The sequence below is a fragment of the Sylvia atricapilla genome, chromosome 10, assembly GCF_009819655.1.
Source record: "Sylvia atricapilla isolate bSylAtr1 chromosome 10, bSylAtr1.pri, whole genome shotgun sequence".
Classification (NCBI taxonomy): Eukaryota; Metazoa; Chordata; class Aves; order Passeriformes; family Sylviidae; genus Sylvia; species Sylvia atricapilla.
This window is the reverse complement of record NC_089149.1, coordinates 1,182,151-1,204,981: the sequence shown is the minus strand read 5'-3', so window position 1 is coordinate 1,204,981 and position 22,831 is coordinate 1,182,151. Positions and strand designations below refer to the sequence as shown.

At 47.8% G+C, this 22,831-nt stretch overlaps 2 protein-coding genes across 4 annotated transcripts in view; one reads left to right on the top strand and one right to left on the bottom strand.

Annotated features, from left to right (window-relative positions):
• The window catches only part of VEPH1 (ventricular zone expressed PH domain containing 1), a 55,169-nt gene that overhangs the window by 2,864 nt on the left and 29,474 nt on the right, over positions 1 to 22,831 (top strand). For all 3 annotated transcript variants that reach the window (XM_066325661.1, XM_066325662.1, XM_066325660.1), the window contains exons 2-6: positions 408 to 477; positions 4,479 to 4,758; positions 5,171 to 5,386; positions 8,307 to 8,481; positions 22,047 to 22,213. In XM_066325661.1, the coding sequence (XP_066181758.1) occupies positions 4,621 to 4,758; positions 5,171 to 5,386; positions 8,307 to 8,481; positions 22,047 to 22,213 (696 nt within the window). In that variant the 5' untranslated portion in view covers positions 408 to 477; positions 4,479 to 4,620. The remainder of the gene's footprint in view (positions 1 to 407; positions 478 to 4,478; positions 4,759 to 5,170; positions 5,387 to 8,306; positions 8,482 to 22,046; positions 22,214 to 22,831) is intronic.
• PTX3 (pentraxin 3) lies at positions 11,692 to 17,391 on the bottom strand. The gene is made up of 3 exons (XM_066325668.1): positions 17,244 to 17,391; positions 16,234 to 16,755; positions 11,692 to 13,093 (listed from the first exon to the last, which is right to left on the bottom strand). Exons 1-3 carry the CDS (start codon positions 17,389 to 17,391, stop codon positions 12,480 to 12,482), a joined length of 1,284 nt encoding a protein of 427 aa, XP_066181765.1. The 3' UTR covers positions 11,692 to 12,479.

The window sequence follows — 22,831 nt, the reverse complement described above, 5'->3', positions numbered from 1 at the left end:
TACAAACTTCTGTAACTCTTTGAGACAGAAATTCCACAAATTTTTCCCTGGTAAGATGGGGAGGAAGAATTTCAACAGAAGGGAATTCCACCTGAAATTCAATTTTTTTTCTTGGAAGACACTTCAAAATCTTCCTGCTATTCATGGAAAAGGAAACTAAAAGTAAATATGCAGTCGTTGCAAACGTTTATCTCCAGAGCATGGAAATCCAAACGTGCTCCATTCACCCCGTGCACATGTGACTAACACCAGCCCAGGGCTCAGCAGAGCTGCTCTCCTGGCCTTTAAGAGCCCAGGTCATGAGGATTAAACCCTGTTTGGTGCAAACCAGTCATTCCTGAGGGGAATTTTACAGTCTGGAAAGGCAAAGAGTCACTAACACTCTTTTCCTTCTGTTTTTCCCCCAGTGCCTTTCAGCCAAGGCATCCAGAGAACTCTGTGTAATCCATGAGTTTAGCATGGCAACACGGCTGCGAGGTAAGGAAGAGAGTTTTTGTTTCCTTTTGAAGATTTTATTTCATTTTACTCAAAGCTCTGGGCTGTGTTGAGCCCAGGATGACCACGATAAAACAGCTCCCAGTTCTCCAACACGAGTCTCTCCAGTTTGAGGGAATTCCCAGCTCACTTTCCTCTCCCATGGAATTTACTGGACACTTGAAGTTACATTTTTTTTGCACCAGGTGCTCATTCTATACCTTTGGGATTTTTGAAGATTTCAGAAAATTGAGCATGGTCTTGTGTTTTGCAAAGAGCTTTGGCACCTTTGGTGGCTCAGCCTTTCCGTGGGGAATGAGAAATTCCGTGTGGGAGTTGTGCTGCAGCATCTGGGGATGGCAAACTGGGGTCACACAGAGGATGGGACTCTGCTAATTAATTGCATTTCCTTGGGAACCCTGCCTGGGCTGGGTTGGGATCATCCCTGTCCTCTCTGCAGCTCCAGCAAGGGAGAAACCAGAAAATCCTGTCAAGGTTCATTTAACACAAACTCCAGTGGCCTGAGTTCCCTGAAATTCCTTAAACAGAGTGAAGGCTTTCCTCATGGCTGTTGTGTGGCACAGAGCTAGATAAAAAATGTCATTGCACAATTGTTTGAGGTTCGTGTTTCTGTTTTCAGTGGGATAACACCCAGAAAATCAAGCAGCTGGATTTACATTTCAAGCCTTTTGGAAGTGAAGGAAATTATTTACTTGTAGAATTTCCTTCACTGTAAATATAAAAAAAACTTATCTTCTCTCTTCCTCTTTGGCTCAAGAGAGACTTTTTTCCTGTCCTTCTAATGTCATTCTGCAGAAACTAAGCTCCTGATAAACCGTAAGGCTCAGCCTTTCAGCTCGAGTTCAATTGCCTTTTGGATGCCTTTAGGTCCAACAGCCCTTTTACATAGAATTTTTTATTGTTAATCTTCTGTTATTGGGGGAATTATTTTGCAAACAGACCAATTCAGTAGCTTCACGCTCTGAAACCTGCCAGGCTGGCTTTTATTCTGATTGCTTGTGATAAGGAGCTTTGGTAAGAATGCTGTGCCTGCAGCAAGTGGAGAGACTCACCTTGGAGGGGAGCAGCTTCAAGGTCCCAGGGAAAGGGTGGCACTTTCAGCTCGGCATGAAAAGGGAAAAAAAGGAGGTGTTGAAAATCAGATCAAACCTTGGAATTAATGTGGGACTGCACCAGAACCAGGGCAAGTGGCTTGTGTTCCAAGCTGAGGGGTTTTTCCTGCACAACCATGACTTGAAGTTTGTTCCAAGCGCTGGAGTTCCTGCTTTGCTCCCCACGTTCTGGCCTTGGAAAGGTGCAAATTCCTGCTGTGAATCCCCTCTGATGCAGTGCCAGGGGGATCTGGGCAGGATGGAGGAGCTTTGGCCAAACCCTTTGCCTTTTCCATTCCTTCTGTGCGTGGGACACCAATGCAGCAGGTGAGAGAACTCTGCTGGGTGGGGTGGAGTCGAGCTGATGGAGATTCAAGGTGATGAGACACCTCAGGAACTGCACCCTGAAGCAATCTTATTGCCCAGCTTGAGCCTTTTAAAACAGAAAATTTTAAAATGACGTTTTATAAGGCACATGATTTGTTTTCCCTCTTGCTCAGTGCCTGCTGCCTATTAATAGCAAATCTTGTAGTGAGCAAGGAAATGCTTAAGGAACAATTCTCTTTAATGCTGATGCAAGGGAAGTATTTCCAGCACTGTTACACAATGTGAGCATTAAGAGGATTTGCTATAATTCCATTTCCAAGAGCTCACAACAAATAAATGTTTTTCTGCATTATCCTGACTGTTGTCTATAAAACTCACATAAAATTCTCTGTTCAGGTGGAGCTCAGGATCTCTCTGAGAAACTGCTGTGCAGGAGCACACCCTGGGGAGGATCATTTGCAAAAGGCCAATGATATTCCCAAGGCTCAGGGGATATCCTGAGCTGGAAGGGACCCAGGAGGATGATGAAGCTCCCGCAGAAGGGGCTGCAGTGTTTCAGAGCAGCTGATCAAAGGGAGAGCTCGAGGGACCTTCTTTCCTGGAGCACTTCTCTGCGTTTTGTGGGCACATTTTTGTTGTGCTGCTCCTGAGGCTCACGTTAAAAGCCAAAGCAAACCTCAGACCCTCTTTTGTGCTCGTGTAAAGGCTGCAGAACGACAGCATTTATTCCTTCGGCCAGGAAATCTCCTCTCCAGCAAGGCTGTTCACTTGTTCTCTCTCTTTCCAGCAGCGTGAGCTTACCCAGGGCTGTTTCCCCTCCTTCCCAGGGAAGGATAGCTTTCCACTAACACAGAGAGTTCTGTTCCCTCTATTCAAAAACAACTGCCCTCGAGTGGAGCAGGCTTTGTATTTTGCCCTGGAAACAGAGCAGCTCATTGAGAGATAACCCTCCCTGCATTTGGGTTCCCTCAGTCACCTGACGGAGCCACGGGTAACTTTTAGGCTGCTTTAGTCTGCATTCCTGGGATGCTTTTCCTGCAAGGAGCAGCTCCGGGATCCCTCCCCGGCTTTCTGCTGCCCCTGCCCCTGGATGCTGCCCGGGGGGAGAGGAGGAAAGGGGCAGGCTTTGTCCCCAGAGCACCTGTCCCCATCCCTGAGGATGGCCCGGGGGGATGCCAAGCAGGTAAAAAGAAAAGAAAGAAAAAAAGAATTAAAAATCTGTGTCTGAGGCTTTCTGAGCTTTTGTTTTTGGAGTTGGGAATGGCTGAGTGTGTGAGCAGGGTGAGAGTATCTGAGCTCCCACTAACCCTGTGGTTCAGGTGGGTGATTTGTGCCTCGGGATTTGCAGTCTCAGCTCCTTTCTGCTGCTGCCTGCTGAAATTGAGAGTCCTGTGGAATGGGATGGACAGAGCTGGGGGAGTTCCAACAGCCCTGCCTTGTGGCATGAGCAAGTGCAATGTGCTGCCTGTTAAAATAGAGATGGTTCCAGGGAGTTGCTTCCAGAAGGTTCTCAAGATTTTGCTTTGGTTTTGCCCTTTTTGTGGTTATTCCAACCCTGGCAGTGTTCAAAGCCAGGCTGGGTAAGGCCTTGGGCAACCTGGGCTAGTGGGAGGTGGCCCAGCCCTTGGCAGGGCTTGGGACTGGATGGGCTTTAAGGTCCCTCCTGACTCTTTAAAGTTCTGTGATTCTATGATTATAGTTGAGTCTTTTTTTTTTTTTCCCTGAAAAAGAGAATAAAATAGGGATTAAGGGTACTCCATATCTCAAATAATAATTATAAGTGATGTATCTTGTGGCTTTGTCAACTCCAGAGAAGAATCCAGAGGAGGTGACACCCAGAGTGACTCCACGTGGGACCTAAGCAGAGTTTTAGGACTCAAGTGCAGGACACTTCCCACGGTGTGAGCCTGGCCCAGCCTCACTCCATTCCTCAGCCAAGGAGAGGAGCAGTTTCACCTCAGCCAAGGCTTTGTTTTACACCAGTTTAAAAGCCCCTGGGGATCATCTTGGCAACAAAAGGGATAGTTTTTTCTAAACAAAGCTCGTTATCGTCTCAATCTTGCTAATAATATTTTTCTGGAGTCGAGACGCAATAACCCAGGAAACAAAGGAAGAGGCTTCACCCTCCTCCTCAAGCTCTGCTCCTGACCAGGGAAAGAGGTTTGGAACCTTCAGCAGCTGGTCCAGGCACCAGCCTGCTCAGGTAACATGCACAGAAAGGAAGAAAACCTTGGGTTCAGTTATTATGCATTTTTTAAAATTATTTTTCAGTAATTATATATTTTTGTTTAACCTAATTTCTACTTAGCGTTTGAAGGTAAAAGTTCCCACAGTTCATGAACGTGCTCAAGGATGTCCTTGGCTCAGGGGGTCCTGTCTGACGCTTTCACACACATTTTAAAATCTTTGCTGAACTGGAATGTGTCCATCAATGCATTTGCTGATTATTCTTCTTCTTGTCTTCTTCCTTCTTCTTGTCCTTGTCTTCTTCCTTCTTCTTGTCTTCTTTTTTTTTTTTTTTTTTTTTTTTTTTTTTTTTTTTTTTTTTTTATTGTTTTCTTTTAGACTGGGGCCAGAGAAGCCTCGAAATACAGCCCAGATTTATCCTTCCTATTAAACTGATCCCTCCTGGCCAGGATTGTTCCTGTTTTGTCCCCAGCTGAGCTGCCCATGCCCGTGTGCCTGCAGAGGGTGGCTGAGCAGGGCCATGCATCATCTCTTTGGGCTGGTTTTGGCACAGAAGGACCTGTCCCGGGCAGGGGATCTCTTCTCCCTGGAGGATGCTGAGATTGAAGGAAGCCTCTCTGAAGCTCTTGAACAGATCAGAATCATTAGTTCAGCTGCAGTAAGTGAAACAGTGTCCTTAATATATTTTTTAAAAATGAGATTATATTGTATAAATAAGGGGGAGGATATAAACAATTTAGATTTGTGATAAGACTTGAAGGACAGAGCAAAATATTTAAAAATATGCTGACAAAATCCAGTTCCCACCATCTTCAAAGATATTTCAAGTCCATCCTTAAAATAGCTTTTTTATTAAATAGCTCTTTAAAGCATAATAAAGATTATAGGAGATTACAGGGGTCCATACCTTCCCAGTAATGAGAATTAAGACCTGGGGGATGACAAACTCCAGAGTTCTATCACGCCGAAAGTTTGTTGTAAAGGTGGATACGGGAAAATGATCCAAAACCTTAATTTTATGGGGTCCTGGCAAACCAACTCGCAGACAGATGTGTTTTGTTGCGGCCCAGGACTACCAGACCAACGACAACGACCAGGCTGTGGTGGAGATCTGCATCACCAGGATCACCACGGCCATCAGGGAGACGGCGTCCATCGAGAGGCACGGCCGAGCCCTGGTGGCCCTCTGGGAGTCCTGCCTGGAGCACAACCTGGGGGCTTCTGGCAGAGATGAGGATGCCCCACACGCCAAAATTGCATCTGACATCATGAGCTGTATCCTGCAGGTAGAGCTGGGTGGAGTTTTAGCTTCTTTTTGCCGGAGTCGGGATTTAAATGCTCGAGATGTTTGTTAATTCTTATCTATGTCACAGTGTCCCAAACCATGAGTTCTACAGCACTTCATGCTAACAAACTACAAATGGCCTCTATCTCTCTCTCTCTCCAAGGCCTTTTAAGGATAAAATGTCCAATTAAGAAATGATACCTAAATTATTTTTACTTTTAACCCAATAATCAACCACCCGTGGCCCTCAATGAGGATTTTTCTACCCAATTACAAAACCCAACCCAGAGCCATGGAGAAGAAGGTGAAAAAGAAGGACTCAGCCTCTGCCCTAAAGCCTCCATCTTGCTTTATATATATTACTGTATTCTAAGCCTTCAAACTCTGAGTTTCCCACCCTGTGATATCCCACACTTCTATCCAAACCCCACACCCACAATCCCAGGGCTGTCACTCAATTTTGGGAGCCTTTTCCACGGCCTCAGGTCAGTGCAGTGTTTGCTCAGGGGTCAGTGCTGTGAGCACAGAAAGGCTGGAATCCTCAGTGCCCAGGGCTCCAACAGAGTTGGGCTGAAAGCAGGAGTGCTCTTGTTGCCAACTGAGTTTTATTTTTTAAGAAAATGTTTTTGTAACTCTCTTTTGGGGCGCTTGTGGGTGGTTATGTTTAAAACTAGGAGCTCAGGGAATTGCACTGTTCTGATCTCTCCTCTCTTGAAATCATTGAGGTAACTCATAGAATCATGGAATGGATTTTGGATGGAAGGACCTAAAAGCACCTCCCAGTGTCCCAGGCTGCTCCAATCCCTGTCCAGCCTGGCCTTGGGCACTGCCAGGGATGAGTTATAAAAGGACATTTGCTGCTTCCTAAAGCAGAGCTTTTATTGGCAAGTTCCTTTGCATTAAAAAAAAAAAAAAAAAAAAAAAAAAAAAAAAAAAAAAAAAAGGTATAAAATGAGGTTTTCCAGCAGATGTGGGGGACAGTTGGAACAAGAATGAGTATCTGCCAGCTGGGCTGGATCTCAGGCAGGTCTCTGTTGATATCAGCAGCAGGGAGGTCCCCAAGGTTTGCAAACATCACTGTATCACTTTATTGAAATCTGCTCTTCATTGTCACCTCCACATTTTCCAAGTGTGCCTTCCTGCCCTGATGTTTATCATGGAACAAACGAAACCTTTCTCCTTCCCTCTGCATTCAAACCCTTTCTTAACTAAGGGTTTTATCTTTATTGTAAGGGTTGGTGGGGGGGAAAAAAAATAAGAATTGTTCTTTGGAATTTTCTTAGATCTTTTAAATCCTAGTGAGAGAGCCAAGCCTTATCTTCCCATTCTTTGTGTGGAGTAGCAGAGCAATAACTTGGAGCAGCGTTTGGCTCCTGCTCCGTGGTGTCTCAGCCAAACATAACGAGGCATTATGTTGATTTAAACATGCTGCTGCAGAAAGCTCCGTTTATTTGAAGGGCTTTTCTCATTAAAGATGCAGCTTTTGGTCATATGGCAGCTGCCAGAATTATCTGTCTTGACACCAAGGGGTGGCTGCAGCCCCTTTTCCCTCAGGGGTCTCTGGAAGGGAGTGTCCACCCCTTGGCAAGTCTCTGTTCCGAGGGAAAATCCTCAGAGCCACTCAAACTCTGTGGAAAAACAGATTTGGGGTCTCTCAGTCTAAATTTATTCTCTTCAGAGCCGCTCCAGAATGAACCTCCAGAAAGTCTGCTGTGCCTTCCTTCTCACTGTTCTGTCGCTGTCTGAAACATCTGGGTTCCAGGGGTTGCCTGGGATTTCAGCTGCTAATGAGACATAATCACATTGCAGGATTATTTTCAGCATCAGGGATGTGCTCCAGTTTCAAAGAGCTGCTCAGAGCTGAGTGGAGAGGAGAGGCCAGCCCTGGTTAAGGAGGCTCCAGAGGGAATGTGGGTGCTCAGTCACACACAGATGTGTCCTGCTGCTGTGGGGATTGAGCAAGGCAGTGGATGTGTGTGGTTTGTACACACAATTTTCTGTGTGAAGAACAGCAGAAAACCTTGTCTGACCTTGATTCCAAAAGCCCAGTGTACAACTCAGGGACCCAGAGATCCCAGAAGCTTGGGGCCATTTTAGGAAGAGGAGTTTGCACTCTTGAAAAATCTCCAAGTGTTCAGAAGAATTGGCTGGAGGGTCCCAGAGAAGCTGTGCCTGCCCCTGGATCCCTGGAAGTGTCCAAGGGACATTGGGGCTTGGATCACTCTGGGACGGTGGAAGGTGGAATGGGATGATCTTTAAGGTCCCTCCAACCCAAACCAGTCTGGGAGTTTAAATAAAAAAAAAAAAAAATTTGAAATCTTAATGATTATAGGATAATTAATGCTCAATACTAAAGCACTGTGAGCAAGTTTCCCAGTGCAGTGGCTGGGAGTGGCTGCTCCAAGGTGTTTCCTGTGCTTTGGGATGGTGGATACAGCCTCTGTCATCCCAGGGAGCACCAAACACAAAATGTCTTTTTACACGTACTTGGTGTGCTTAATTTTTAATATTTTTAATATTTTTATATTTTTATATTTTAATATTTTAATATTTATATATTTTCTTTTTTATATGTATTTTTATATTTTATTGATAAAATATCTTTTATAGTCTATCTTTATATTTTTAATATTTTATATACTTGATTTTTATTTATGCACCACATATTTTGTCAGTGCCCTTCCGTTTCCTCTAGCAGAAGACAAAACCAGGGCTATTCTTAACGTCTCCTGCTGCAGTAGGAATTTAAATTTCTGTATTTGCTCTTTCTTTGACTCTGCCTTCTGCACTGGTACCAAAACACGACCTTTCTTGACAAGTTTTTTGCTTTTTCCCCCCCTCCTTGTTGCTTTGACTTTGGTTTCCCTGCTCTGCCCACCACGAGGATTTTATATCCAATTTTTTTTTTGCCGTTTTTGCAGAATTACAACCGGCCTCCAGTGATGGCCTTGGCTGTGCCAGTGGCAGTGAAATTCCTGCAGAGGGGCAACAAGGAGCTGTGCAGGAACATGTCCAGTTACCTGTCCTTGGCTGCCATTGCCAAGGCAGAGCTGCTGGCTGAGCACACAGAAACCATCCTCAGGAGTGTCCTGCAAGGTAAGCCCAGCCCTGAGCTTGGGTTTAATCCAGCTGTGTCACCACATCAGTCAGAACCATCCTTTTACAGGCTCAATCAATCATCAGGGGTTGGGAGAGAGACTCCAGGATCAATCCCACCCTTCAACAAATCATGTGAGCTCTATAAAGCAGACGGATGGAAATATCTATAAACGTGATCAAATGGATTAATCACGCTCTAATAACAGACTTCCTCGAGGAATATGTGAATTTACTGCTCCTCGGGAGGTTTGGGGATGGATTGGTTGACCCACGGGGCAGGAAATACATCTGTACTCGTTAATATTCCCTGCTAATGGACTCCAAATTATCAGCCCTGATATGAGGCACCAGCCATGAGCTCTTATCCTTCCTCTTAGTGTCACTGGCAAGGCTCCAGAAGAGAAATGGGGATGAAATTAATCCCATTCTGTGGTGGAAAAAATCAGATGGAAGATATAAAAGCTTTGTAGTGGTTCTTTCATTTTGCCTGCGTTATTAGCTTTATATAGAACAATGCTGCTAATCTTTTTTTTTTTTTTTTTTTTTTTTTTTTTTTTTTTTTTTTGTGGTTTAAAAAGCCAAAAATATTCATTCCTCTATAAAGAGAACTCCAGTTGAATTGGAGTAATAAAGTTCACAGTGTTTGTTGCAATACAGTGCTACTGCAGTGGTAAAATCAGTGTTCTCCTCTGAGCAGGGGCAATAGCAGTAAGTAGCAATAACTAATTATTAAAAGAACATTGCTGTGAAGCTATTAAGCCCTCAAATTAAACACGTGCATCCCGTATTTATTAATTTATTAATTAATTTATAAATTTATGCTTTTAAGGCTTAATAACGTGCTGACATCACGCATTGCCACTTGTAACTGTGGGGTAGTAAGAGAAAGAAAAAGCGAATATATTCATGATTTTGGGGAAAACGATGTGCACCCACGAGGGAAGGTTTCAGCACGGCTGAGTTGTGCATTTTCTGTGACTTTTTTTTTTTTCTGTGCCTTTTTTTCCTGTGCATTTCTGTTCTTCCACCAGCAGATGTTGCTGTGGGTATCAGCTTTGGGAATTCCAGCCTGGATGGGGCCACTCGGAGCAAGGCAAAAAAAAAAAAAAACGATTTGTTTTGCCTAGTGACTTAATTTCAGCGCACATAAATGTTGTTTGAGGCACGACAAAGAGGGCTCAGAACCGGGGGCTGCCCTGGCAGTGTTCTCCCTGAAGGGAGCAGGAGGAGAAGCTGCCCAGGATGGATTTCCAAGGCAGGATTTTTTAATTTTTTTTTGAGACAAAAGCCGTGTTGTAGGGCTGCACAGACGGGGCTCAGCCTCGTGGCACCAGCCCGAGCAAACTTTGGCCCCTTGCCTGCAAATGTTGGAGAGGAACTGGAGTTTTGCATGACTTGGGGGGCAACTCTTTGGCTGCACAACCAGGTCTCTTATCTGGTTGGCTCAAAAAGAGCTCTTTAAGAAAGGGCTGCTGTGCCCCCAGTCAGTGTGAGCTCTGTGCTGACACCGTCCATCAGCACCCGGGGGTCACACGGCTTGATTTACTCCCATTTATTTATTCATTCCCATTCCCGGGGGACAGCAACAGCTCTGCCCTGTAATCAGAGAGTTCCTTGGGACTCCACACTTCTCTTCCCAGAGCAGTTCTGTGCTGCTGGGCTGTGCCTCAGCCTCGCTCCTTCATCTTTGTGTTGGCAGTGCAGGATTGCAGAGAGGCTCTTTCCATCACTGGAGCCCAAATTGCCCCCTCCCAAAAATTGCTGTTTCCTCGGTGTTTTCCCAAGTGTTGCCAAAGGAAAGCAAAGCTGGGTGAGGCAGGGAAGGGAGAAGTGTGCTGGTGGATGGTGAGTTGTGGGGAGAGGCTTTGCTGCTCCTGGGAGCTGATGAAGGAGGAGCAGAGGGAAAGGGAATTTATTTTTTTTTTTTTCCTCTCGAGAAGAGGGAGATTTTCCAGCTGAGTCAGGGAGGATGGAAGGCCTGGCTTTGCATTTGGTCCTCTGCCAAACCTGAGCTGAGATAAGAGGAGGCTCCTTCCAAGACAAAGCATTTCAGGTATGAGCTGCAGCAAGAGGAGCAGCCAGGAAGGATTTCTGGAGGTCATTTTGAGGATTTTCCTTTTCCTGCTGCATTTCAAGGCCATTTGTTTTCACTTAATGGAGGGCACTGAACAGAGGGAGGATTTGAGAGTGGTTTTGCCCTTGCACAATGTTGGGACCCCGAGTGTTTTTGTAACTCTGAAGATTTGGGGTTTGGCTGCCAGAGGTGAACAGAGGTAGTATTTCATTGTCCTGTAGCTAAGGTTATTTGCAGATATTACTTAGTGAGGGATTTTTGTCAAGTTTACTGCCAAGCATTTATAACGTAGATACATTTTTATTGCAGAGTAACAGGAGGAATTCCAGCAATCAGAGCAATTCTTTTTCCCTTAAATAAGCAGCGCTGCCAAAACTTTGGAGCAGGTCGTATAACTTTAGATACGAAGCACAACCCCCTTAAATGGCACAGGAAAGTGGAATTTACCTTTTTTTGCTCTTTTTGTATCTGGGCAGAAAGGATCTGTCATGGTCAGGAGGAAGTGCAGCAGCAACACGTCAAGAAATTTGTCAAAATATGTTCTTAGGACATCTGTAGAGAATGAGAGAGACAGGGGAATATGGGAATAGAGAAGAAGGATGGGCTGCTTCCAGGGGAGATAGGAATCGCTTTGAGTAAGACATTCCTCATGATAACTTGCTCAGAGGCTTCAACAGATAACAAGTAATGGTTCTTGTTGTAAATGGTTACACAGCCAGTGAGCAGGGTATTCATCATTCTCTGCTCGTGCTGTTTTCTACACGAAAACCATCAGCAGTTGCTTGGCTCTCTGCTGCTGCTGTTGTGCTCTGTATCCAGCCCTGGGCTTTTAGGGGATGAGTTTTAGGCTTTTGGGATAAGTTTGAGGGAGAAGAGAACCACTGGCACTGGAGCAGCAGTCCTGTCTTGTACAAACCTCCTGAGGGCAGCAAACCAATCTAAAAGTACCTTAAAACCTGGCCCCAGAGGGTCAGGATTGTGCATGGGGTGATGATGTTGCTCTTTTTGTTTTCTCTATCAGCACCTAAAACTGCATGGTTCAAAACGTGGAAAAAGTCTCACTTGGGACTTGGCTCAGAAGTTTAGCTTATGAGAAGAGTAGAGAGTTTTAGTCTAGTAAAGTATCTTTATTTACAAAACAGCTTTACAAAAATAATTTCAATAAAATTATCACGAAGTCAATGTACACTATAATACAGCTGCATTTCCTCCTGATGTAACGTCAGATTATGATGGGGAATATTATTTTTATATCATCCTGTGGCATAAATAATGCTTTAAACAAGGCACTAGCTTTCTTAGAGTCTACACATTCCTAACAACGATTAATAGACAACACATTGCTTGGCCTGGGTGGTTCCTCTGCAAAATTCACATTAACGCTATAGAACCCAAGGATTGGAGGAGCCTGGAGGGAGCCTGGGATGCTTTGGGTTGGAATGGACCTTAAATCCCATCCAGTGCCACCCCAGCCATGGGCAGGGACACCTCCCACTGTCCCAGGCTGCTCCAAGCCCCTTCCAACCTGGCCTTGGACACTGCCAGGGATCCAGGGGCAGCCACTCTGTTTGGCAGAGCCAGGTCAGCTTTTCCTCAGCAGGGATGTCAGGAGCTCCATTTAGCTCCTGAATGTCCATGGTGAGCCTCACTTTAGACATCAGAAAACCCTGCGCTGGAGAGACAGAGCTGCCTGACGCCAGGAACAGCTTTTCCAACGCCATGCCTTGCTCTGTGGGTGTGTTTTCAGGGTTTTGCCAGGACAGCAGGCAGAGCTCCATCCCATCTCCACAGTACCTCACTCTGTGACCTTGCAGCGCTGATGTCCCTCAGGAATTCCAGAGGCAGGGGCTCCTGCAGCTCTGGCTGTTGCAATATTGACCCTCAGCTCTGCGAAATGCGTTCCCTGTGCGGAGCCCAGGCTTTAGGACACGTACTGGGCTCCTCCGTAGGGCAGCACCTCCGTCACCCCCCAGCCCACCACATTGCCCCGGGTGCCACAGGAGTCCCCTGTGCTCTGAGCCGTCACCTCAGCGGGGCTGAGCACTCTGTCCCACAGGTTAAAGCCAGTCAGCTTCCCTGAGAAGGCCAGAGCTTCATCAAACCCCCCTCCCACGCAGCAGCCGTTCTTCTCCTGCCCCAGCTGCAGGATGCCCCCGTCGGGGATGGTGTGAGCTCCAGCCACGCCCGAGGCACTGCCTGCCAGCTGCCCCTGTGCCCACAGGGATGCTGAGCCATTCTGGGAGCTCCAGGTGCCACAAAGGTGGAGCCACTTCCCGGGAATAACCACATTTCTGGCAGCCAACTTGTGCTGGGCTCCTCCCACGGTGAGCACGGCCGAGTCCCGGCTCAGGTACAGCTGCATCTCGTAGGGGTTGAACTTGGTGCCATAGGAGAAGACAATGGTTTTGTCCAAGGCCTCGGTCACCTTGAGCCAGATGCAGGCAGTGAAGGAGCTCAGGGTCATCCCAGAGGTGGGGTGGACGCTCCCAAAGATCTTCCTGGAGCGCATGGGGAACAGGATTGCGGTTTCACAGCCTGGAAGGGTGGAGGAGATGATCAGGTAAATAAGAACTGGTTTATTTGGATGTTGGTTTTATCTACCTGTGCACAGTTGGGACCTTTGACATCGCATGGAATCATTAAGGCTGGAAAAGACCAATCTTGTGATTGTGGTTGGCCCATCCCTGGCAGTGTCCAAGGCCAGGCTGGACGAGGTTGGAGCAACCTGGGATAGGGAAATGTGTCCCTGCCCATGGCAGGTGGGATTGGAACCAGATCATCTCTAAAATCCCTTCAGCCCAAACCATTCCATTATTCTGTGAAGTCCAACTGCCAGCCCAGCACCACCAAACCAGGCCCTCAAGTGCCACATCCCCACGTTTTTGAGCCTTTCCAGGGATGGGGACTCCATCACACCCCTGGGCAGCCTGTCCCAATGCCTGCTCCAGTGCTGGCTTCCCAAAGGGAGCTGAGAGCTCAGCTCATCCCGTGGGATGCAGGAACCTGCCCCAGGAGGACTGGAAGGAGCTGTCAGAGCAGATAGAGGATTTGCTGGACACCATGGCAAGAGATAATCCCACTGCAGGAATCTCTGGGCTCTTCCCTGCCTGCACAGGGGGGCACTGCACAGCCCTGTGACATGCAAAGGCTCAATGCAGCCTGTCTGCCCTGCTGCTTCCTTTGGGAAGGAGCTTTGGGCTTCCCAGCTCTGAATGGAGCTCCACCTCCTGGGAGAGGGACCCTTCAGCCCTTGAATTGGGGTAATTCTGCCAGGTAATTGGGTAACCCACCCCAGTGCCACTGAAGTGTTGTTTTAGCCTCTGTTCTAAGTGTGGAGTGGTGAAAATCCCGATGTTGTGCTGAGGGAAGGGGTCAGGGATCCCCTCAAAAACAGCAGGTTTGGACACTTTGGAATTCCCAGGATAGAGGGGGAGGCTGTGCCAGGGATAATGGGCATCAGGGCACTGGAGCTTCTGAAAAGCAGAAAATGCTGGCAGGAACATGCCGAGATGAGCTTGCTTATTTAATTTACATGACTCTCTTTCCTGGCCCTGCCTTTAGGATTTTTTTGGTCAGGAGCATTCATAGGCACTGGTTAAACAGGAGAAATAATGAGACAACTGATAATTTTAAGCCAGCTCTTTTCTCATGTCCAATTAATCAAAGTGTTGATAATAGAAATTAGATTAATTAAAACCACTAACAGAAATTGATGCAGCTTGAGAAAGCAACTGGTGATCAGTGAAGCCAAGACATTTCTGGTGGTTTCTGTGCTGTTCCCTGGTTGTACCTAAGTTAATATCCAAGGTGACAGGAGGGAACAAGCAGCCCCTTCTCCAATTAAGCTGCTTCATTTCCTGTTTAAAGAAGCTGGAGGATCTGAAATGTCTAAAACGTGTGTGGAAATTTCTGCTCCAGGGAATGAAGGACTCTTTGTGCCCTCCAGGACTGAGCTGCTGAGGTATTTCATGGGCTGTTTCCCTCCAGCTTTGAGCAGATTTTACATCTCCCATTGACCCTTTTGAGGAGGGCCAGGGTCAGAGAACAACTGCTGGGGATTCTCCTTAAAATGCTACTTCGGAGCACTATTGTGAAAAAGCTTTTAATTAGCAGGCTTTCAGGCTCTGTTATCAAAGCTTAAACAAAATTAAAACCAGCCTCAGTGAAGAACAAAAAAGTGTGATTAGAAAATCCCTCAAGAGTATGGCTGGCAGTAAGTCAAGATGTGAGAAATTAAAGTCAGTTGCTAAAAATTCCCTTGGAAAAAAAAAATCCGGAGAGATGCTCTGGAAGTACTTAAAATGTAGCCCTTAAATTTACAAGTGTGGTTGTTTTATGTAAAATCATGTGGGAACCAGTGGAAATAAACTGAATTTCCACTGCTGATCCTCAATGCAGCTCGAGTTTGTTGCTCTCACCTAGTGCAGGGTAGCTGCTGAGGGTGGCTGGGGCACAGGGAGATAAGAAATGAGATCGTGCTCTCTACCAGGTTTGTGTTTGGGGGCAAGAGGAATATGCTCACAGACCTCCTCCCAGCACACAAAGATTTCTGTTGTGATAAAGCACTGAAAACAATTTACTTCTAAAGCTGAGTCCGTGCCCTGCGTGAAGGGATGGGTTCAGGTTAGGCTGTAAAAGCTTTGATGGAAATGATGTTGGGGTTGTGTTGTTGCCTTTGCTGGAGCAAATTACTGCAAATTACTGCTCCTTGGTGTGAGAGCTCACTCTGGGGATGCTGCACACCCTCCTGCCTACATGCCCACCCTGCAGGGGTAGATTTTGGAGGGCTTTAGGTTGCAATAACTTATGTTTGTGGAAAACAGAGCCATTAATCAGCGGTTAGAAGCCAGGCAGTGACAGCTCGCTGCTGGGCAGGGAGATTTCAGTGCAGCTTATCTCCAACGTGGTAATTCTGCACCCACACTTTAAATGAGGGGCTGCTCTGCCACACCCAAGCTGCTGCTTTTTTGGGTTTCTGGGTTTTGGTTTTTTGGGTTACACTGCACAGAAAAGCCGAGTTGGGATTTGAGGTGTGAACCCACCTTTCTACGGCCACCTCACTGAGCAGTGCAAATGTTTTGGAAAGGGAAAATTTCCCCAAACAACAGCAGCAGCACGGGTTACTGACTCCTCTGTGCCAGTGGGGAATATTCAGGGCAGAATATTCCCACTGGCATGCAGGGAATGTGCCCTCCCTGGCCTGGAAGTGTGCTTGGCTGGCTGGCAGCAGCATGTCCAGCTCCTGGCCACTGGAGCTGGTGAGATGTTAATGCAGGAAGAGGCAGGAGTGGGAACATGCAGGAGAACAGGAGAGCTCCATCACTGGTGCAAACGCATAGAAGTCACCAGCTGGGAAGGCAAAAGGTGAGAGAACATCACCTGGGTGTCTAAAATACATTTGCTGCTCGCTGACAGCGGCTTTGATCTGGGAGAGCCTGGAGGAGGTGGGATCCTGGCTGGCTCTGCCCTTTGATGAAACCTTTCTTTGATCCCACATTTGAAAAGCTCAGTGCCTCTTTTTCCACAACTTCTGGGGTTCCCCCCTTTTAGAAACAGCTTGTTCAAAGCTGCCCTGCTGCTCCTGGGTTGGTTTTTTGGGGTTTTTTTGGAGCTGTTGGAGGAGGAGGTGCCCAGGAGGGGGTTGTGGATCCCCAGAGCTCTCCCACTGGCCTTACCTGCAGGCAGCAGGTGCTGAGCTGCCCACTGCTGTGACACCCTCAGCTCAGCCCGGGTCTGCTGCAGCTCCTTCCACACCGAGTTCAGGATGAGACTGTCCCCTCTGCTGCCATCCAGCTTGTCCTGCTGCAGAGCTGTGTCCTGTGCCTGCAGCTCAGCCCTGCTGCGCCAGGCGCTCTCCAGCCAGCCCAGCCTCACTGACACGTTGTGGCTCAGCTGCAGGACGTGCTCCAGAACCTTCCCTTGCTCCAGCTCCTGCAGCCTCCTGGCTTCTTCTGCCTGGTCCCTGCTCCTCACCAGCACCTGCTCCACCTGGGACACCACGTGGGAGGTGACAGTGGCCAAGGTGCCCGCCAGGGTGGTGGCCAGCTGGCTCAGCTCTGCCTTCAGGGTCTGCAGCTCCAGCCTGGGGAGCTCATCCAGAGCCTGCAGCATCATGTTCTCCTTCATCTGCGAGTTCTCCAGCATGATGAACAGCTTGTCCCACTTGCTGTGCTCCCGCTGGCAGTCACACGAAGCAGCTGGAAGGGAACGTACAGATGTTGCCATTCCTTTGTACCGAGATTTACACGGGAGCGTTTGGCAAAATCTGGCTCTGTGCAAGGCTCGCGTCCTCCAGACCTCCAAACTCCGTCCTCAGACCGGTTTGGGTTGGAAGGGACCTTACAGACACTGTGGTCCCAACAGTGCCGGGCTGGGGCCACTGCTTGTCCCTGTGTACGGGGACAGAGCAGTGCCGGGCTGTGATTTCAGAGATCCTGAACCCCTGCCCCAGCAGCAGCCTTTCGCAGGAGAACTGAGAAATAAAGAGCCTAAAGCACAGGCCAGAGCACCTCAGCCCAGGGCTTTGCCATTATTGCCCATAAAAACCTCCCATTATTGCCCATAAACGAGCACGAGCTTCCCCCTCTGAAAACAAGTCCATTGTGTTTGCAGGAATAACTCTCACAAGAGCTAGGCAACACCGGCGGCTGTCCTGCACTTAACCCAAACTCAGTTTATCACTCACCTTCCTCAGCGGCAGGGGCTGGACCCTCGATTTCATTATCCAGGTTCACGTACATGAGCTCGTAGTCATCCTCTTCCTCCCCGGCGGAGCCAAGCGCCCTGCAAAGGCAGAGCAGCGTGAGCAGAGAGAGGAGTCCTCGGGGCTGCATTGTCCTGGCTGCTGCTGACAATCCCCTGAGGAGAGAAGCGGCAGAGGCTGGGATGGAGCGGGAGAAGCGCAGATGGATGCTGCGAGCCCCAATGAATGAGCGGAGCTGAAACCCGAGCGCTCCTGCCGCTGCCTTTTGGCCGGGAAGGGATGGGATGGGAAGGGAAAGGGGCGGGCAGTCTGCTCAATCCCACCCCTCCAGGTTTGCCCGAGGGATGCTCTGACTGGCCAAGGCTCGCCCCGAGACGTGCGGCAATAACGCCAGGGGTTGGGAGCGCTCGGAATTGCAAAGGCTGGGTCGGCTGTGTGGGTGTTTTTTGTGTCGTTTGTGGAAAAGAAAGAGTTCCCTGCAAATTCAGTTTGTGGTCGGTGTGTGCCAGGGTTCTGGAGGGGATCGGTAGGAAAAGAAACATACCTGGAGCTGGTTTGGATACACGTGTCTGGTTTCGCTAAATAGTGCAGCTTTTTTTTGGGAGGGTTAGGCGCTGCTGTAAAGTAATTCTGTTCTGTCCCAACAGTTTATTGCTTTAGCAATAAAGGAGAGCTCTGAAGGAGTTCTAACAGCTTGTCAGGGTTCTGCTTTTCCAGCCCTAATTAGCACTTACACCATCATTACTCCGCGGATAATCTGTTAGTGCTGTATCCTGTTTTGGGAACTGTAAATCTGCAGCTGCACAGTCAGAGTTGTGTCTGTCACCTTTAACAAAGCAAAACAAGGTGCTTTTGAATGAAACATTAATTTAGTCTAAGTGTTATTGGTGTCAATCTGGTTTAAATCCTGTAATCTTATTGGTTTAACAGGCCATTCATTAATCATATCCGAGATGCTTTGCTTAGGTGAGATTGGGGGAGATCTCATACAGATTATGGGTTGGCTATGAAATATCCAGAGAATAGCAAAAAACCCTCTTGTAATTGCATCTGACTTGGAATCTGTGCTCCCTTTCCATTTGTGTCTCTGGTTTTGCTTCTCCAAACCTGCACTACCTGTGCCTTGGGTACTGGGGAGGAATTCCTCCCTGGGAGGGTGACGGGGACAAGGTGGGCACCAGGCACAGGTTGGACTCTGATCCTGGAGGTGCCATCCAACCTAAATGATTCCATGACTTTCAAGTAGGTGTGTGCCAAACCTGGGTCACCCTGGGGGAGAAATTACTCTTGGTGTTTGGGGTTTTTGTCTTTGGAAACTCCCTTTGGAGTGAAAATCCGTGTGCCCGTGGGACAGCACAATGTGCTCCAGGGCCCTTGTTCCTCTCTGTGCTGCCGGGATGGGCAGAGCTGGAGCTGGGGCAGCTTTTTCCAGGAATGGGTGTAGGGCTGGCACCACCCAGCCACAGCCCTGGGGTCCCTCCCTGCCTCATGTGCAGCCATGGAGTGTCCCCAGCTGGAATTGTGCTGGATTTGTGTCATTCCCAGCATGTGGTCTGCTTGGGAAGGGTGAGAAAATCTAATCTGGAAAGTATTGGGGGTCAGGGTGGCAGGGAAGAGGGAAGGAAGGTGTTTGAGGAGTTGAGTGGGATGTTTTTTTCCATTCTCACGCAACAAACATTTCCACTCTTGGTTTAGATAGAGGGCAGATGAAGCAAGACTGAGGAGAAGTGAATTATTCAGAATTCCCAATATCACCTCTGGCTGTTCCAGCTCTGGGAATCGGGGCTGGGGAGTTGTGTGTGCATAAATCCCCCTCAGAGCCCTTAAAGATGTGACAAACAAACAGCTCTGGGTATCCCTTGCTACCTCAAACATGAAAAGACCAGAAAATGGCCAACTGGGGTGTGCCTGCTGACCTTTCTTGAGATCTCTAAAGAGCAGAGATCTCCAAACTGAGATATCTGGGATTATTTACACGTGTGCACACAGGTTCTTCACTTAAAAGCAATTCCCTGTCGGTGAGCTCACTCCAATCTCGCTGCAGAGGGAGGGGGTTGCTCTGATTGCCTTTGCTTTTCGTTTATCTTGCTTAGGGAATATCAGCCCAGCAGTGTTTGCTGCAGGAAACTGCCCAAAGCTGCGCTAGCACAAAGTATTTTTTGTTCAGAGAGGTTTGGTGGCTGCAGTCCATCATCTGTGATTGCATCACTCCTCTGATACACCCCACACTCCAAGTGCTCCTTTGCCAGACTAAATAATCAGTCTTCCTTTCCAGATCCTTTCCTATCCCTGACATCCCAGCTTAGGCAACAGCATGGCTCAGGTTGGTGTCTTTCCTTGCTCGAAGCTGTTATTTTTGTTCCTGCCTCTTGGATTCCTTCCCATCACATTTCTATAGCTGAGAGGAAATTTGCCTCTCCAGGAATACGGGAATTTCATCTTTTGCAATCGTTGCTGAAATTTTGACTGGAGTTTAAGGGCTCTGCTCCATGTGGGTGGAAAACTTCCAGTGCAAATTTAAGCAAGGGCAAGTGCAAAGAAAGGACTTGGTGCTGGAATGGCGACGTCATCCGGAGAGAAAATAATTGTTGGGGTATTCAGGACAAAATGTTTCCATTTCGAATGATGACACGAGTCTAGAAAAGGTCCAGTGAATCCATCCTCACACCTTTTTATTATCACTGAGTGTCCTGAGTTGGGAAGGACCCCCAAGGATCCTCCAGCCCAGCTCCTGGCCTTGCACAGACACCCCAAGAATCCCACCCTGACACCCCTGGGAGCATTGTCCGAACTCTCCTGGAGCTCCAACAGCTCTGCCCATTCCCTGGGGGGTTTGGGCAGTGCCCAGCACTCTCTGAGGGAAGAAGAACCTTTCCCTGGTCTCCCTCTGGAGGAATTGGTGCTTGGCATCACCCCCATGGAATGTTAGTGGTGATACTTTTCATCCAGATCCATTGGGAACATCAGGAAGAGCCCAGGGAACGTGGTTAGGAAGTGGCCAGAATGGAGCAGTTTGCTCATCTTTTCAGGGTGATTCATCAGCAAAACTCTTTCCTTTGCCCCTGGCCTTTGTGATTGTGTAGAACAGAACAAGATAAATCTGCTGGGGGTGGGAGTGAGGTCTGAGCTGGCCTTTGGCACTGCCGGGGCTGCACGGGGGGCTCGGAGCAGCCTTGGGGAAGCAGCCAGGGATTCTCCAGGCAGGATAAGGTGCAGAAGTGTGGCTGGCTGGAGTGCAGAGCCCCTCCTGCCAAGGATCAGGACCCTCAGGGCTCATTAGGAGCTGCTGGGCTCAGAGCTGTCTGAACCTGCCCTGAGTTATGTGCTCGTTCCTTGGCTCAGGGGGGAGGTTTTGAGACCCAGCCGTGTCCTGGGGTGAGTTTTCTGTATCTGACAAGAGCCCCATGTGCTCCAGCCTGAACCCAAATATCCTTTTCCTACCATCCATAGACAGATCTGCTTATCTTCCAGAGTTACCGGGGCTCAGATGTAAATGGGAGGAAAAGCAGCAGGCCAGAGAGCTGATTCCTCTTGGAAACCAAATCCAAAGAGGCCGTGAGGACTTCCAAGGGTTTACAAAAAGGAGCCATGCTAGGTTGCAATAGGCAGATGTTTTCCATATGTTGCTCAAGTGAAACTTAAATCCACGGAGGCAGGCATGTTCTGTGATGTGAAGTTATATATTTTGGTATGAGCCTGGGCTTCAAATTGAATTATGCGCAGACATCTTATGAAAATGTGTGAGAGAGGGTTTAGCATATCTCTGTCTGTCTGCAGTTGGCTCTCTCTGGCTCCTTTCTATTCCTGGAAATGGCATCTTTAACTATTTCTGTTCAAATGCACGTTCAGTTCTCTGTAAACCAACTATTCCTCCCATATGATGCTTACTTAATTTGAAAATCTGAATCTCAGCGAAGGAGTATTGTAGTTTTTGCCTTTTGTTGTTTTTGTTGTTTCTTGGTCGTTTCTCTCCTTCTTTCTTCTTTTGTTTCTTTGTTAATTGAAATCACACTTCGTTGGTCCTAGGACTCAACAGCATCATGCAAAACTGAAAGCTCATTAAGCAGCGTTCTCAAGATATTCAGAATTAAAATGATAATTAATAGGAAGGAGTGGGATTTTTTTTAATACAACATTGTTAAGCTTGCAATGATTTTCTCTATTTTGATAATTTATTTGGTTTCTTGGCCTCAATATATAATTTTCTACAGTTTTTTGCCTTCCTGGTTTTGTACTGATGATCCTTCAAGGCCGGGTTGGAGCAACAAAGGTGGCTGCAGTCAGGTGGGGTTGGTCTCCTTCTCCAGGCAGCACTGACGGAATGAGAGGTCTCAAGCCGTGCCAAGGGAAATATAGGCTGGATATTAGGAAAAATATCCTATTTTTTAAAAAAAAAATTAATTACCTTTTTTTACAGAAAGAGTGATAAAGTACTGGAGTGGTCTGCCTGGGGAGGTGGTGGGCTCACCATCTCTGGATGTGTTTAAGAAAAGACTGGATGTGGCACTCGGTGCCATGGTTTAGTTGAGGTTAGGGTTGGGAGTTGATGATCCTGGAGGTCTCTTCCAACCTGGTGATTCTGATTCTGATTCTGATTCTGATTCTGACTCTGATTGAACCTGGGCGGGAGCTGCCCAGGGCAGAGGTGGAACGAGATGAGCTTTTAGGTCTCTCCAACCCGAATGATTCCATGATTGTCAAACCCCAGGAGCGTGCTGGTGTTGTGGGGCTGTCCCCAGCGCTGGGCAGTGTCTGACAGCCGCTGTGTCCCTGCTGTGTCCCCAGGGAACTCGATGCTGCTGCGGGTGCTGCCCGCTCTCTACGAGCAGCGGCCGCAGCCCATCCGCGCCCACCTGCGGGACCTGGTGGCACCCATGGCCCGGCTGGACCCCCCCGAGCAGCTGCACCTCCTCAGGCTCCTGCACACCATGGCCAGGAACAGAGACCTGGGGGTAAACCACACCTGGAATGTCTCCCTGCCCCTCCTTTTGAGTGGTTTGTGTTTCACAGGCTTGGTAAGAGAGAAATCCCGCAATTCGGGGCAGTGCCTTCCTACCCTGATTCCCTGTAAATTCTCGGATTCCATTCCAAGTCCTCCACCCAGTCGTAAGGAGAACAGAGCAAAGACTCTGCTGGACCAAAAGGCTTGGGCTAAGCCATTTGTCTCCAGTGTTTTTGGCTCTTCCTCTGTCAGTTGAGTGTGAATTCCCATAACTGTGTTTCTGTCAGCGTACATGAGCTGTATTAGAATCCATGTCAAGGACAATTAAAATGATTTAGGAACTGACGAGAACTGATAATCCTCAAAAAAAAAAAAAAAAAAAAAAAAAAAAAAAAAAAAAAAGAAGGGACTGTTTTATGCCCCATGTCTGTGTCTGAATGTCTTTTCCACAGATGCTGCAGTTTCCCTGAATCCAAGGTGCATTAGTGTGTCTGTGTACCCTGAATTAATCCCTCAGTGGGGCCTTGTACACAACTGCATCCTGTTTGGCTCCGAGGACTACACCCTCAGTCTCCTGAAAATTGGGTTCTTACAAGAAATGACAACTTACCTACAGCACATTTATTAT

Coding starts and splice junctions, on each gene's coding strand:
- PTX3 (XM_066325668.1), bottom strand. CDS start 17,391: ATGCAGCCCCGAGGACTCCTCTCTCTGCTCACGCTGCTCTGCCTTTGC. Junction 16,756..17,243: donor AGCCCCTGCCGCTGAGGAAG/GTGAGTGATAAA, acceptor GTTCCCTTCCAG/CTGCTTCGTGTGACTGCCAG. Junction 13,094..16,233: donor TCAGCACCTGCTGCCTGCAG/GTAAGGCCAGTG, acceptor CCACCCTTCCAG/GCTGTGAAACCGCAATCCTG.